This window comes from Melospiza melodia, chromosome 1, assembly GCF_035770615.1.
Source record: "Melospiza melodia melodia isolate bMelMel2 chromosome 1, bMelMel2.pri, whole genome shotgun sequence".
Classification (NCBI taxonomy): domain Eukaryota; kingdom Metazoa; phylum Chordata; class Aves; order Passeriformes; family Passerellidae; genus Melospiza; species Melospiza melodia.
Genome location: NC_086194.1, coordinates 156184078 through 156201431, shown reverse-complemented (window position 1 = coordinate 156201431; position 17354 = coordinate 156184078). Strand labels below are relative to the sequence as shown.

General features: G+C 34.8%; 1 protein-coding gene across 3 annotated transcripts in view; it reads right to left on the bottom strand.

Annotated features, from left to right (window-relative positions):
• TAF2 (TATA-box binding protein associated factor 2) overlaps positions 1–17354 on the bottom strand; it is a 60232-nt gene that overhangs the window by 26997 nt on the left and 15881 nt on the right. For all 3 annotated transcript variants that reach the window (XM_063173130.1, XM_063173120.1, XM_063173140.1), the window contains exons 9-17: positions 16456–16555; positions 14748–14833; positions 11134–11269; positions 9977–10131; positions 7611–7725; positions 7401–7510; positions 6694–6759; positions 4475–4727; positions 921–1061 (exon numbers count right to left, since the gene is read on the bottom strand). In XM_063173130.1, coding sequence (XP_063029200.1) covers positions 921–1061; positions 4475–4727; positions 6694–6759; positions 7401–7510; positions 7611–7725; positions 9977–10131; positions 11134–11269; positions 14748–14833; positions 16456–16555 — 1162 coding nt within the window. The remainder of the gene's footprint in view (positions 1–920; positions 1062–4474; positions 4728–6693; positions 6760–7400; positions 7511–7610; positions 7726–9976; positions 10132–11133; positions 11270–14747; positions 14834–16455; positions 16556–17354) is intronic.

Here is a 17354-nt window from a genome sequence, read left to right as displayed (position 1 = left end):
ACATGATGTCTAAGCTTCCACTTTCACTGAGACATACAGACCCAACAGGGTCAGTGAAGCCTGAAGAACTATTAGCCAGACAGCTGTTATTCTGAATAGGCAGTTATTTCAGAGTGAGCTAAGCAGATCTCTAGGCTCTACTCAACACAGATTTAAGAATCTTACTCTAGATTTACAAACTTGGCACACAGGATTAAAAAGGTAGAAAAAGATAAGATTTAGTGGTAAAGACTGAACAATGCCAAAAAACAGAAAAATGCAAAAAGAAGGTCCAAGAATGACATGAAGAATGAAACAGTTTTGGACAGAGTGAAAAAACCAAAATTGGAGCCCTCTATAAAATCATTGATATGAAATCTATGAAATAAGAACTCAATCACCCAGTCTAGTGAATCTTGAGAGAAAAACATTGTCATTAACCCTGTTATTCAATGAACAACCATAGGTTACAGCAAAAAAACCTGTGCTAACACCAAAATAAACAGTGGCAATATGTGATGCTGACAGTAGAAAGAAGAGGGCAAGAAGGATTACGCAATGTGTTGAACTAAAGATGTCCACCAATTTAAGAGTTATAAGATTTTACTTGCAGTATGATATAACTGCTATTAAAGAATAAAGGCAGTTGCTGAATTCACCTAAAAGATAAAAGTACAGTAATTACAGTCCTATTTAAGAATGAACTCACAAATAATTGCAAGTAATTATATAATAATTTATAATTCTCCATTCTTCTGAAGAAACTGCTAATTTAACTTCAGCTAATCAGATAAAAATAGCTAATAATTTGTTAATTGATTTTAATAAGATTGAATAAATCAGGTTTATGCTATCCACATTCCTGTAACTGTCAACTGGAGGAACATTTTTACATTTTTGACAATTCTTTTAAAACATTCATTGAGAAAAATTAATTTTACCTTTTGAAGAAAGTAGCTCTGAAAGTTCATGAAGTTGTTGGTCTTCACAATGTTTGGACAAGTCTTACAACAAAACATTCGGGTGAAGAGTGACTTCATGGCTGGTGGTCCTGTCCACGTACTTACCATGGAATTTGCAATCTGAATAAGTAGGGGGAAGGGAAATCATATTAACATGACCACTGCAAGTTTAGTTTGGCTGTAGAAAAATACACATTTCCATGATCAAAAAGGGTAATTGCCAAGAACATTCTCTCCTTTAAATAGATACTTACTTTCATGAGTGTATTATCTTATATTAGCTAAGTTTTCACTGTCATTCCCAATATATCTTATCTACATTAAAGTTAAGTTTTATGGAAATTGTTCCATTTGGAAGACATCTGCAACTAACTATCCTTCCATGATAAACTTCTGTTCTTAATTATTTTCTCTTTTATATATTTTAGATTAATATTCTGTGTTTACTAAGCCAAGTTCTCTGACTCTACAGAAGCCAGTCATGAAAGGGGATTTTGCAATACCAACTTCCCAAATTTACCCTGCCAGTAACCTCAGCCTAGACTTTAAACAGGCCTTAGCCACCCTAAGAATAAAAGACCACCCCTAAAGTTAAAGGCAAGGCAGTCCCCTCTAACTTTACTTGTCATTTTTTGAAGACTGTGCACTGGGAACAATTTATTGCTATAGTCTGCTTTGGTTTAAGACAGTTAAGGTTCCACAAAGACAGAACTGCTTTTTGTACCTTCCCAGCACCCTGGGTTTCACACATTTGCTGTAAGAAGCACTGAAAGCCTGCAGAACACCTGTGCCTGCTGATGGTTGATCTGCCTGATGTGTGTGTGCGCACAAATGGGACCAATGCACCCTACGAAGATGCAGGAATTCCCATTACAGACCCACCACAAACTAAGGAAAAATCTGTTCTTACAAAGAAAAACTTGAATTTGATGATTTCTTTTTAGATTAGGTAGCTTGTTTCAAAGGCTATTACATATGCAGTAAGTGAAGAAAAATCAAGAGGCTATGTGAAAATGCACAGCAATTCACTTCATCATTGCTTTTGGGGAAGTGTGGTGCTTTATAATTAAAAACCATTTTTCCACTAAGTCAGGCTTCAAGGGAAAGTCAGAGAGGGAAAATACTGCAATTGATCTTCCCCTTGCAATAGCTGAAGTGTTTGAACTAAAGATGAAGGTTTTTCTGAAGATGTAGCCTTTTATGAAAGCTACAGTAACTCTTCCTGCAGAGGAAGATTAATCCCAAAGATGGCTTAGAAACCATGATAAAGAACTTAAAACTACATACACAAAATTTATGTAGCAATGTCCAATAAAACTCAATCCCCAAAAGATCACAGTGTCCTATGTTTACGTGATATTCACCATTCCATTAATATCAGGGTGTATATTTTAAAATATTAACTTCTTATTGTAAGCATTTAATTTCACAAAGTCTGCAGATAAACAACTATTTTCAATTAAAATCAACAGTAGTTAAACCATCATCTTTTCAGTATTTTTTTGTCTTATCATGCATTGTCACTCATTTGATTTTCTCTTTACTGACAGAATCTGATTTTTCTACTTAGTCTACTGAGACATTACACATTCTGAACTAAATGTAACTGCAAGTTCCCCATACAGTAGTGCAAATGACCAGTGTTGCATTTCTACTTAAAAAGGCAGGAGGCACACTCCATTTCTGCACCATTCAATTCAGCACAGCGTAAAAATGTAGACAAAGATTTAACTCACATGCACATCTATGAATCTCCTCAACGTTTGGGAGGGAGAAGTTTGTGATGGTAGTGTTCCTATTGCAAAGTTTATAACACATCACCTACACTGCAGTGGACCTGAACTGGGAAATCAGCCTGTGGAACCTCAGGAATTAAGACTGTGACATGATCTTCTCCTTTCTCTGTATTTGTTATTTGTCCTGAAGGACTCGTGAATGAGACTCACAGTGTGTGTGCACACATGTTCACACATATCCTTAATTTATCAACAAGGATTTAATACGTCTCCTGGATACTTCACTGCTGAGAGATTGAAGTCCTTTTTTACAATGAGGTATACCAAAAAAGTATAGCAAATTCAGTTTGACAATTGCATTGTCACATATCATTTCTCTGTATCAACATGAGTACACTGAGAGTATTTGACAACAGTAACTGCAACCTAGCTAGAAACTGTAAATCAACAAAAAAAGAACCCTCCTCCTGAATAATCACGAGGGACTTGGCTTTTTTCAATAAAGAATACAAATCCTGAATATTTACAACCTGAGAAAATGAAACTCGACGATAACAGGAAGTTACTCTTATTAATGTCCTGGTGTTGGAATCAGTAATAGAATGTACTACACTTTCCTCCCAGGTACTTCCATAAACATATCTACAACTTTGTTCTGCCATTCTCCTTCACCTTGATTTCATGTCACAGCCATACTTTTTGCTTGCCTTATTATCTTCTTTTCTGCAAGTCAACCACCTTATCCACACACCCAAGATTCTCCATACAATTACAACTGAACAAAACTAGCAATGATTATCTGCAGCCCAACTGCCAAATAAGTTACAGTAAAGATAGAAAAAACTATAGCATTTAAAGTTGCAACAACTGCACTTTTAGTATTTACCTCTGGAATATATACAAACAAATATTAGAAGTGAATTTGTTTTAAAAAGTGCATATTTTAAGTCAGATACTGGCAGCACCAATACTAGAACATAAACTGGTAGTTCCATATCAGTGTCTCATATTAAAATAGTTTGTCAAAAACACTGGGATTTTCATTCTCAAAATATGGCTGAAGGTTTTATTTCTGTACAGGAATGAAATTATTCCCAACAGGTACACAGCAGAAAGTAAGCTATATGTCAATAATCTGAACAAATTGTCTATCAATATGTCTTCATGTGCATAAAAGTCACCAATATGCCATTTTAGAAATTCTTGTTTTTCTGTGTTTCCACCCACTTGTTGTAAAATTAGGAGTTTACTAACTTTCATTCTTAATGCTAAATTTATGTGTAAGGAAAAAAAAGATCTTCCCTTTACAACAATTATTTGGTTTTTTAATATTTAATTGTATCACAACTTGATGTTTCTTTTGTGACTCAATTCAGTCTGAAGTGATACAGAGCAGCAACCTGAAGTTCAATTAAGAAAAGATGAATTTCAGCACTTCAGAGTTCTCAACAGACTGGCCAAGGAACTTCCCACTAAAATAATAAAAAATATACTTTGGTTCTGAAAAAAATGAAACAAAAGTCTTTTATTTCAGCTACTTAATGAAATCTGGAAAAATCCCTTGTGGTTTTCATGTCTGACATCTCAATTTTGACAATTATGAAAGCCTTCTACAGTCTCCATTTACAGACTAAAATAATACAATTTTCCTTTCAAATCAGTCATGTTAAAAATACTTGGCGAATACATTTAAGAAGCTAAATCTCATGCCAGTTTAGGAACTGTGATGAGTTTTGACCCATTTTGAGCCATTTACAAAGTCTAGTGGATTTCCTCCCTCACTGCACACAAGCTCACCTTTGCAAGGCAGAAGCAGGCCAGCATTCTCACCCGGTAGAAGCACTGTTCCTGTTCCAGGATGTCAGTCAGGGCAAGCCGGGATGCCGGAGTAGGGAACTTCTCCAGGGCCAGAATGGCTTCTTCTTGTGCCACCACATCTCTCTCATATCTCAGCTGATACTGCCACATGAAATCAGACTGCTCAAACTCCACCTTCCTCAGTACTGACATATCAGGATCTATTCTTATCCAGAGCAAGGGGGAGTCAGCACTAAGACAGACATAAAAAACATTAATAACTTACAAAATTTCAAGACTATAGAAATTCTAAAGATATTCTAACTTGTTATGAGTTATTTGGAAAGTATTTAAATTCAAAGAACCATAACAAAATACAGGTTAGAGAGAACTTTTGAAAGTCTTCTGCTCCAATCTCTTGCTTCTAGGATGGCAATTCGACAGCCTCCCAGGGCAATCTGTCCACACCTCCAATATATCAAAGTGAATACAGTGGTTTAGTATTTTTAACCTACAGATCTTTGTTTATGGTAAACTACTGTATGATCCCAGTATATTTAATTCTATGTGCTTGGATGCTACAATTTTCCTAACTCCTAACTGATAAGCACTTTATCACCTTCCAAAGGATAAGACTACAAAAAAAAAAAAAAAAAAAAAAAAAAAAAAAAAAAAAAAAAAAAAAAAAAAAAAAGAAAATCCAAGAAAGAAAATCTGGTGGTAAATATACTTTTTTTAATCAATAGATGTGAAACTCCTTTACAACCACTCACATGCTATGATGTTGAAAGCAGACAAGGGTAACCATGAAAATGATAAAAATCAGGATTAAAGTTATCCCACAGATAAAATGACTCAGTTGTATTCCATCCAAACACACATTTTACATTTTATTATTCACACAGCACCGTGACTGCAGAAGTAATTTTTGGAGCGACAAGCACAAATTATGCAATACATTCTCTTACTCATTTTTCCATACAAAATCACAAAATCAAAATACAGTAAGGCATTAGGAGACAGTTTGGACTGATGAAAAGAGCATCATTATAAATATGATGTGTATTTCTGTATATGTTTTTAGAAAATCCAGAATTGCCACCAAGTGAGTAGCTAGAGAAGAAACAACAGTACAAGAGTGTATACACAAGATTTAGAAAATGGAATGTGTATTATCACGCATGCTTGGAGCAGAGAAGCCCAAACTGGACAGCAGAACGACCACACCACAGATCAGGTTATCAGATCAAATGCAAGTGTCTTGCATAAAATCCTATCCCAGTTCAAAGGTCATTCTAAGATCACTGAAGTATCAGCTCAGTGTAATGCAGCAGGGACCTGAACACAAATGAGCAAAAATAGTCACAAATATTAAGGGTAATTATCCTTCAATACAATTAAACTATTCATATGTCAGCTGTCATATGGAAATCGTAGCAATGACTTGCTCAATGTAAATACATATTACAAATTTTTTTCTCATAATGTATTAGATGAGGTTAAATTTATGAGAATCTGCAACACTTTTAAGGTGACAAGCAATCTATCCTTCTTCAAAGAGACACCACTGGCTTTCAAGAGCAGAATATTTACTTCCCTCAGCCAGAAAACCAGGTGCCAACACCTCCACTGTCTCTGAGGGTACAGATGGCTCCAAGTGAAGGAGGGTAAGGCAGGTATTTACATTGAGCAACAACTTGCTTCCAAAGGGCTTAACAGCTCCAACTGAAATGAATGTCAGTGTGGATTTCAGTACAAAGCATTTCATCATTATTTTAATCCAGAGGAATTCTTTTGTAATTACAGATTTCAGGAACCTGTCTGTATTAGTGGCAGTTAAATGGTCTTCATCAAAATCCAATAAAAATTGCTCTCACTTTGTTTCAAACAAATTCTTGTTTACATTTTACCTATGAAGTCAGCTGAAAGGTTATCACTGGAAATGTGTTAGTGTGAAGAAATTTATTATCACCATACCATGTCCAGATTTTTTATAAAATCTGATTATATTGGTTAACCCATACTTTTTACACTTTGCCAGCATTTCCTAGCTACAGCAGAAAAGTTTCACTAAAGACAGAGAAATGTGAGATAGTCTTGAAAGTTGTCAGTCATATAATAAAGTACAACTTTATTATCCAATCCCTCAAAATAGCATGCTTTAGACAAGGGGAAGATGGCTCAGATTCACACTGAGAAACTCCAACAAGCCAACTTACTCCATAGCAGAAAGGTCCATGTCCACCTCTTCTCCATTCATCAATGGAATCTTTTTCTTCTTATTTCTATTTAAAAAGAGGGAAAAAAAAAGTATTACTTACCAGACTGGCAAATATATGTTTAAAAATTAAGTTTAAGAATGCAAAAGTACTCCATGCCTTTCACCACACAAAAGCATAATATTCACAAATTTGAGCTATGTATCCATTTCCATAATTTTTAGTCCCACTATTTTTACAATTACAGATAAACACAGAAGCTTGAGAAGCAGAATTCAAAGTAACTATCAAAACCCATTAGAAGATAGAAAGACTCTATGAGGGAAGTCTGTCACTTTCCTTGTTCCTTAGGTTTACCCAACAGTCCCAGCACTCTCTTCACTTGAGGCACTCCTCTGGCCTACATGTGTCTTCCCTCTAATTTGTGATTCTCATTCAAAGACATTTTGAATAATTTGATTAATTAGAGTCTTCATTCAACTTATTCTATATAAATGAGGTCTTCATAAAACTTCTACAAAATTACTTATAATTAAGAACTGTGTAAGGTTTCTTGCTGTCCTTAAAGAGTATGAAATTCTCCACTTACATCACAGGTAAATCTTATTCAGTAAGATTAAGAAGAAGCATATATTTATCATCAAATGCCCTAAATGTTTTCATAAATCCATACTAAAAATATCTGCAGTTAGTATTTCAGCTCTTACCTTCTGCTTTTGGAATGGCAAGGTATATCATGTTTAAGACTGTTTTCTTCAATCTGCAATGTATGGTTGAATGAGCCATCAAGTTCTTGCACTGTCACTTTAAGAGGACCCTTCAAGTTCAGAAGATTTTGTTATTAACATTAAACTTATGTTTATTAATGTATACACCATACTTGTACTTGTAGGTTAAATATGGAAAATGCACCTTACCACGTATTTCTGAGTCCCAGGAGATGTGTAATCTTGTTTTATTTCCAATTCCAAGACATTCCGTTTTCTATTAAATGCAAAGCTACCATAAAATTTTACCACTCCACTCTGATCCCTAATAAGCAGTATAGGAATTCTAGTGCACAATGCAATTTTTATAAAAATCCATAATTCTCAATTCTTAAAACTTGCTTTATGCTTCTTTATTCCTAGAATTTCCCATTCCAAGAAAATCTGGAAATAAAATCACTCATGTTCATTCATGAAATTCTGGGGTTTTACATTCCTTAAATTTTTTTCCCATTCATGTTTCTTATGGAGAAAAACTGAAATTAAATGAAAACTACCTAGTATGAGGAAATTAATTATGAAAACCTATTCTGGACTCTACCACATCCAATGTCCTTGGCATGCTCTCAGAAAAAGTAATTGTGTAAGACTTCAGTAATTTCAATATGGTTTTACTATGTATTTTAGTTAAATAAAACTAAGGGGAAAATGTAGACATTAATTTCTGTCCTCTACCCACACTACATTTAACTCTATTATTTTATTATAGTTTTCCAAACTAGGTCATGTGAGCATTCATGCATATGTGTGTGTGTGTGTGTGTGTGTGTGTGTGTGTGTGTGTGTGTGTGTGTGTGTGTGTGTGTGTGTGTGTTCAGGTATACATCAAAGTATACAATATGAATGATAAAAAGTAACAATCTCACTCTGAATTTTTGCCCTGGCAATGAGTTCTTCAAGACAATTTTTCCTGTGAATATTTTCATTCTTCATTTCTGTATCACAGCCATTACTACACTTGACTTATAGTAAACTAAAACCCTAAACTGAAGCATTTTGGTCTAATGCACACGCTCACAAGTCTCTGACAATATGAGACAAAAGCAAGGGAGGAAAATCTGTTCTTTCATGTCCCAACATTTAAGGGAAGAGCTTCAATATTCAAAGACACTTCTTCTCATACAGAGGTTATTAACTTTCCTCTCAAAATTTGGCCATTTGACTAAATATCTCAGACTGGTTCTGTTCATGGATGCTGCCTTCATGAAGCTCTGGGACTTTGTCATCAGGTACAGTTTAAGACATTTTTAGTGTTTTTTCAGCATGAGGTTTACACTCAGCATCAACATAACCCTTGCTAATGGCATAATACAGCCAGCACTACTTAACAGCAGTAAGATCTCCCAAACAACATGAAGACCTTCTGTAAGATCATAGGATCTTACAGGGTAGGAAATCCACTGTCACAGGAATAGCAGTGTTTGAAACATGCTAGGGAAGTTGCAATCACAGAATTAAATACAAGTTATAGTTACCAGGATCAACCTTGGGGCCGAAGTATGGAAAAGGTGAAAATAATCCCCAAATGTGTGAGGTACAATTCTTTCTTCCTTACAGAACAGATGCAGTTAAGATTCACCTAGCTCAGATAGTAATGCTGACATTTAGCTGTCACAGCAGTGGGAACACAGAACTCCTATTTTTCTTAAGTGCTTGGCACAGCAAGGTATGTAAATCAGAATAATGTGTATTTATATTTTATGAACACTTCTGATGCAAATAAAATACTAATCTCACAAATTACTCTATAAATACTAATTATATAGTGCTTTTTAGTTAAGATATTGAGATGCATGAATGTTGTTAAGTCAGCTCAAATTAAATACCTTCTTTTGTTGTCTGTTACAACAGTAAGGTAAGTTTTTGCTGCAGTCACATACAACTCTAGCCTGGAGTCACATTAAATAAAACTAACAATGAAACCTGCTAAACGGAGTCACTTCAAATTGCCCCTCATATCAATTCAAAATAAGAAACCCTGTTTCTTGACTAATATCACTTAAATTTGAAGAATCAACACACAGAGGTTTATTTTACCTGAAACTGTATTATTAACACAAGCTACCAAGCTATTAAAGTATATTGCAAACTAATAGTCTGTGCTTTAGGTTACTAATTTCATGGTGATTTACTGGAAATCACATATTAAAATGCACCAGACTATAGTATTTTCCATGTCCCAGTTCAGCATATTTCTATGGGCAGTGTCCTCTGGAATCCTTTTAGTATAATTTGGCCTTAAATTCCAGCAGCGTTCCTGTGTTTCTTTCAAATGAAAACTTAAAATAATGAAATCCCTTCTAGTAAAGAACATGTAGAAAAGCCAGTGCAGTTCAAAGGACTATGAAAAGATTGCGAACTTGTGGCTCACACATATATCTAATTCACAGAATAATGTACTTAACTGTTTTATGCAAAAATATTTCGTGCCCTTCTTCACATTCTTTTGATTGTGCCAATTAAAAAACCAAATTCATTTTCCATATTAACAATCCAGACCAAGAATAAAAAGGATACACCCATTGCTTTATTAAAGGTTGGATGTCTTTGCCTGAGACATTTGAGATAGATTTCAAAAACCCAGATGTGGAAACCAACATCTGACTCCACATGTGTGACTGGAACTTCTGAGATGAAGCAGTACTGGCCAGACTCAACAACTTGTTGAAAACCTAAAATGATAAAACGTTATTACTTTCCCTAAACACTTATATATAAAATAAGCTTTTCTGTTTAATTTCTGTTTAATTGCAACTAAAGGTCAATAAACTCACTTTCTGATAACTGGCTTTAAAAAAAGGTTTGCAAAATAAAGACTTAACAGGAAATTATTTGCTTGACCGTATCAGAAATTTTCAGTCCAAATGTATCTTCCTCCAAGTTACACATACATATACAAAATCCATTAAAAGATTATCAACTTTCAACAATTATCTACAGTAAAAGAAATCACTGACTATATCTTCTTTTTCAGAAATTAAACATTCATCAGATTCTCTGCAGTATTTTCAACCTGACCACCACCTAAAATAGCTCTAGCACAATAACATGTATGTTTTCCTTAAAAATAACCTCAAACCAAGGCAAAAACTCCCAACCCCCTAAAAACCTGAAGCAGATGAGAAAATATCACTAATTTTTAACTGTTTATTTGTAGCACCCTATTCTTTTTAAAGTATGTCACAAAAGATAATTAGTGAAGAAGAGAAACTACAGTTCTGCAGAAGTTCAGTATTTCAGAATAAAATTACAATCTTCTATTCAAATGCTTCTCTAATACAAGCATCTAAGTTTCATCTAGCACTGAAAACTTCATATAATGAGAGAGCTGGAGCTGGATTCTCATTATTTATAACTTCATTAGGTTAGCTCACAGCAACACCAGTCAGGGACAGGAAAACTGGCTCTCAGTGTTAAAAACAAATCAAAATAACCCAAACCAACGAAACACCTTAAGATTAAAGAGAATATGCACCATATAAAAAGTACTGTAAGTTATGCATAAGAATCCTAACCCAAATGACCAAATGTTTGTGCAGTCCTGCTAAAACTGAAACCACAGATGAAATCCTATGATGACCTGTTCTCTACTTCTCTGAACTCTATTTAATGAACAGAAATGCAATTGAAGACAAGGAGTTTTTTATATTCCACATAATCATCTAAATACCTACCTGTAACATGAACTCCATGCTAATTCTGTTCTCAATCAGTCTCATAACAAGATGTGCTTTACACTGGAACATCGTGTAATACTCCCAGGACAGTGTATGGGGGTGTTTGATAGAAAAATGTAAATGTGAAGCAGGGCTGAAAAAAAAAATCAAAAAAACTTTTATTTTGCATTTTATTGAATGAAATTTAAAATGTACCTGAGCAACCAAGCTTTGAGCTGCACCAATTACTTAGGATTTCTTGTACTGCCTCAGTTACAAATCATGGCACACTGAAAATGACCACACACTTATCCAGAGAGGTGACAGGGGTGTATGCACCTGGCATACAGCAAGTACTGTACAGAGATTAATGGCACAAGATAGCTGCTGTCTAGGGCTGTAGAGACAATGGGAGCACTGGCACACTGAGCAAGGAACCTGTGACTGAGTCTGGAAATTACTCATGAATCAGCAATCTTCCTGCACCACTTCCATTTAAGAGTGACTGTATATATTAAATATTTTGTATTTAAATAAACTATTATTGCAATTCAAGAAAAGTAGGAGTTTTACAATTCACAGAATACTTTCATGTAATGGGCCTAAGGAATTTCTTTCCTTTTATTTTAGTTAGCAACTTTATCTTCCAATATTTTGGCAAACTTGGTATCTTCTAAATCAGGTAACATGGCAAAGAACACTAGGCAGGTAATATTTAATCCTTGAGAAGAAGAAGACTTTTTTGCCTCCTTTTAAAGAGACTCTTATTTGAGAAGAAGAAATTATTAATAGTCTGACTTAATTTTCTTGATGAACCAAGCCTATGGCAACTGTATGTTGCTTTGCTATGTTTCTTCTTTTAGTATTTTTCACAGGACATCTGAGTTTTCCATGAATGAGTAACACACATCTGAAGAAACCAGGTTTGCTGAGGTTCACTAGCAAGTGTTCTAGAAAGACAGTACCAGCATTTAGCTCCTTGACTGCAGCCCTTAATATTTCAGATGGCAAGAACCAAGGTAGCTGCAATACCTTAATAACTTTTCCATTCTTCTGTGTACTGGGAGAATCTCTTGACTTTGCTCATGAGTATCTGCTTAAACATCTTAAGAAGATACAAAAAGAGAACTGTTTCTAAATTTAAGCAAGTATTACCCTTCTAAGGTACAGTAATTTTGTGAAAAAGATGTAGGTTAACTCTTTCTTTGTAGTTGATAAGCATTGCTGAAGCTCTCCTTATCACAACTCTCCTGTTATTCTGGATACTTCTCTATTCTGAGGTAGGGAAGGATTAGTAACCATGAAAGAATTGAAATTCAAGGAGGAAACTGAGGTTGTGGCTCAGACATTATATAATAATTTGGTCTCAGAATAAAAACTATTTATCCAGCTTCAAATTATACAGTTGATTGACTTTTGTAAAATTCCTTTCTTGCAAATTACAACTGAGTCAGTACCCACAATTCCAAGATCTCTTTTTAAATTTACTAAGTGTTGATTGATTTTGGTACTGGTTACATTATTTAACTGCAAAACAAACTGACACAAGTTTGCATTTGACAGTTACATCTTGTAGTTCACTCAATATTAATATGTTTCTTCATATTATATTTTTCTTCAATCATTATTTTATTGAACTGGCACCAAAACAGTGTTAAAATTACCAATATGGACCTAGAGCCTTTGTCAAAGGAGAAAATGAAGAACCTTTTCCACAGAATTTTATAATGCTCATGCTCCTGAAAAGACTCCAGCCATTCCACATAAACCCTGTTAGTAAGCTTCTTTCATATGAAACAAAGTTTTGAATTTTTACAGTAGGGTGGTACCAGCACAATCAAAGGCTGAAGAGAACCACAGTCTGAGAGAGGAGGACACGAAATGAAAAGGTTACACACAAAGCTTCCCTCTGAAGCTTTCATCCACACAGCAGTTAATCTGCAGTTTTCTTTCCTGCATTTTCCCAGGCTCTGGGACTTTGACTTTTAGAATAAGTACTCTGGAGTGCAGTGTTGCTACTACACCAGACATAAACAGGAAGAATCTGAGACCTTTGTTTTGCACACAAATTAATTTGTGTGTCTGAAGGAAGTTGGGTTTTTGGTTTTTATTTCCCCTGATGATTTATTATATTTTACTTCTAATTTAGCTGAAAAATGAGATTATTACTTAACACAAATTTCCTTCATATTATTATTAATTAGAACTGCTGTGCTGCAAATACATTTGCCAGCTGTATCATAACAAGTAGAACAAAGAAATGAAATGCATAGAATGTACTGGAGAAAAATGTTCTAGGCCCCATTATGAAAATACTTTCCTTCAATACAAATTATCTCTCAGAATCTGGAACACATCCATAATTTACATAGCAATCTACAAAGAACAGCAAGTTGTAATTCATACTTAAGTGATGCTGTGGTTATTATTAACAAGCTGCAACACAATGAAGTAGTAAAATAACTAGAAACAGTTTCCAACAATGTATCACAGCAAGGAAACACAACTTTAAGAGCACTTCGACAAGATTTTGTCAACTATTTGTGTCCAATTCTAGAATAAATATAGTGCAACTAGTAAAATTAAGAGTTAGAAAGAGATTTTGATTTTAGTGAATTTCCTTATCTAAAAATGTGCCCCTTATCTCTAGTGTCATCTGATCTTATTACAATGAATGTAGTGATTTTCAAAATTCATTCAGTTCTAAACCCGGAGTTTTAACTTTAAATTAACAAAATAAGGATTTGCACACTATCAAGTGTGAAAGAACCACTGTTATAGACAATTTTGGTTGTATTTTCCAAAGACAAGGGCTTCTGTGCAGTAAAGAACAGAAGTTGACATAGTAGTCTACCTGCACAGGCTCAACCTTGCAGCTGTGCACAGGCTGCTTGTGTGTTTCCAAAAGCAACTCTTGTGAGGCTGTGTTAAATGGAGATCAACATTTGCAAGAAAAGAAAAACCCAGCAAGTTTGTCACTGAAACTCATATCAACTTAATGATCTGACATGTAGCAGTATTTTCCACCTCCAGTGTTTAGCACTTCTCAGTGGGTAGTACTGGAGTATTACAAGAGAGGGAAGGGGAATCAGAAATTCTAAGCTGGACACACCGAAGCTACAATTATTGGGAAAATAAAAACCCAGCCAGTTCCCACTGGTAACTAACAGAACTTCACAGATGACTGATCTAATAATTTTCTACCCCCAATATACTAAGAAATCTCAGTCTAAGACTACAAGGTGGTATCTGAGAGCAGAAAGAAAAAAGAGCAAAGAAATAGAAAGCTGATGATACCATGAAAAAGCCTGAAAATCACTAATCACTCCAGAAGCAGCTCACATCAAAATTCTGGCTCCATGTTCTCTCTTATCCTCTTACTAAAAAGCAGTTTCATAACAGCATTAAAAACATTCATTATGCTTCATTTCCTTTGAGATTCAAATTGAAAGGAAAAAAAACCCCAACAGTTAGAATATACTCAAGATGTACTTTATGGGACTGGTAATACATGCCTTGGGCAGCTTGACATCTTCAGCCTTTGGCCTTGTGCTACACAACACACCCAAGGCATATATTAATGGCCCCATAAAAACATACCCTGCAATGACTTGCAGCTTAAATAAACATACTTGTCTTTCTCTTTTCCTCCTCCAAATATTGGATGCAGTAAAACTCCTCCAGTCTTCAGTTCGTATGCCACGATTTGATCTAACTCCTAAGAACAAAATACATAAGTAAGCATAATTTTGAAGAGCAGAAAAATTATTTAAAGAAGACAGGAAAGCTTTTAATATTGTTCAAGTCATACCTCCTAATAAGTTTGGATAAGTATTTTAAAAATCAGGGATGTTCCTCAAATGACAAACAATAATAAAATAGTAGAAATTAGTATTTCATACTTGTTCAGGGGCTGAACAGGGGGCTAATGCCCAACAGTGCTGAACTACCTTATAACCAGAGTATTATTATTCAATAAATAAGTTGTCTTTGACCAAAATAAATAAATGCGATCAGTATTTCATGCAGTGGAAAACAGCAACAGCTACACACACACAAATAAATACAATATATTAAATATAGATATAAATAAACATATATATATATGTCTGGCCCAAGCTCTGTGCTGGGTCTGAACTTGTGTGATGCCAGGTTAGCAAGCACACCTTAAGGCAGGATGTTTGTAAGGGTGACTTTTGTCACCCAAAAGTCAGCATGAATCAAGTTGTGTCAGCTTAAGGACAGGAAATGGAAACTGCTGCCTGTCTACAGTGTACTGTAAAGATCTTCCAAATGTTTATATGTGTTGAGATTTATTGATACATATCAACTTGCACACCTTCATATATTGGTAATACACTACGAAAAAGGCAGAACTGGAGCCTGTGACAGTAGCACCTCAAATTCTACGTGGACACCTCTGGTTTAGTGTGGACAGATGTGGAACAACATGAGCAACTTCTGCTGCAGACAGCAGTGAACTCTTCCAAAAGACCTCCACCCAGTTCTACTGCTCGCTGCAGCACCCACACCTCTAGCACAGACACCACCAGACTGGTGAACTGAACAAGCATTAGGCAGAGAAGGACATGGTACTGGGTCCCCAGGTGACTAAGGGATGTAAATGGAGCAAGTAGAGTTAGGATTTACTTTTTGGAATAGGGAGAGTAAGAGAAGGTGATGAGAGAAAGAAGATACCTATCTTTTTGTGAATAAATGTTACTTGCAAAGAATGAGGAGTCATTGCTGCTATCACTAGAAAGTACCTGTCCCAAAGATTACATTTGGAAATGTAAGTTCTAGATAGAAATTTTTTTTTCCAAGAAAAGAAATCAGTTCAAACAGGGAGTTTTGTACTGTTTCATTACTTCATTTAGTACTTTAATGATACTAAAAGATACCTGAAACACCACTGATCCTAGCTAATACTGGAGCCTTTCTGAGCTATATGGATAGCCATCACAGTATAAGACATTCACCAAATACAAACACTTATGAATCCTATATTCTATTCTAAATATTACAAAAGTAGTATCTTTTTTTGACTCTTTTTTTTTTTTTTTTTGTTCAGGAGTCCAAACAAAAAGAGGAAAACTGATTGCATGGAGAGACAACAACAATTATTATTCATTATTCATATGTCAGTCACAAAAATCTATTTTGGTTTGTATGCTTGGTGTTCTTCCTTGCAGCAAGTGGTAAAAATATTTTAGCTCTGAGGTTTGTCACTACTATAAAGGTCTTTGGATTGCAATGCAAAGCTATATTATACTCAGGTTTTATACTGTATTTTCTTTGATGCAAAATGTCTGAGAGGTATAGAAAATGCTATGATGTTACCTGTTTAATCCAGTGGCGATACTCATTAACACCAAAGGTTTTTTTCATCCAAAGGCCATAAATATAACCAGAGATTCCCTTTAGCACCCATTCATCTGACCTAGTATAAGAAAGAAACATGAATTATATCACTTCAGAGGATATTTTGTAAGGGATGGTATTTCTGACCAGCTCAAAAATAGCCAAAAATTTCAAGAGGTTGTATAACTTCTCTAAGTCAACAGAAGTCTGATGAGCTGTTAACTCATTTATGGAACATGGCACCTGGACAGAACCAATGAAACTGAAAAGTCAGTGAAAACTAAACTTTTACCACAGAAATCCAGATTAAAATATAAAACCTATTTTAGCTGAAACAATAATAATAAACAGGTGGAAATGGACACTAAAGTTAAGGCAACTGCTAATCAATATGATCTTTACTTCCTGATACACAACTCTGTGAAGTGCAGAAGGCCTGGACAGCAAGTCGACAAAATACCTATCTCACAATTTGGTGAACACCCTTTTAAACACACCTTCTCTAAGTTATGTTCTAAGAGAGAAAAAATAGACAAAAACTAAAACTAGATCATGATCATGACTAGAACCTTAAACAGAAAAATGACACTGTACACAGGATATGATGAAGCAAACAGAACAAGAACATATGAAAATGGAGTAATGAAGGATGCAAAAAATTGCCTTCATCACAGAAGTAGGTTAGAAATAAAGAAAAAAGCCATAGAAATTACAACAGTACAAACATCAATTTAAGAACATGTTGATTTCCCTTGTTTTTAAGACAAATATGCTCTGGGACATAGACTTTTGCCATTAAAAACAGTAATGGGCTACTTATCCCTAGTAAGTAAACTGCATGCAAAAGGATTTAACATAAATACTGATCAGAACTGCAA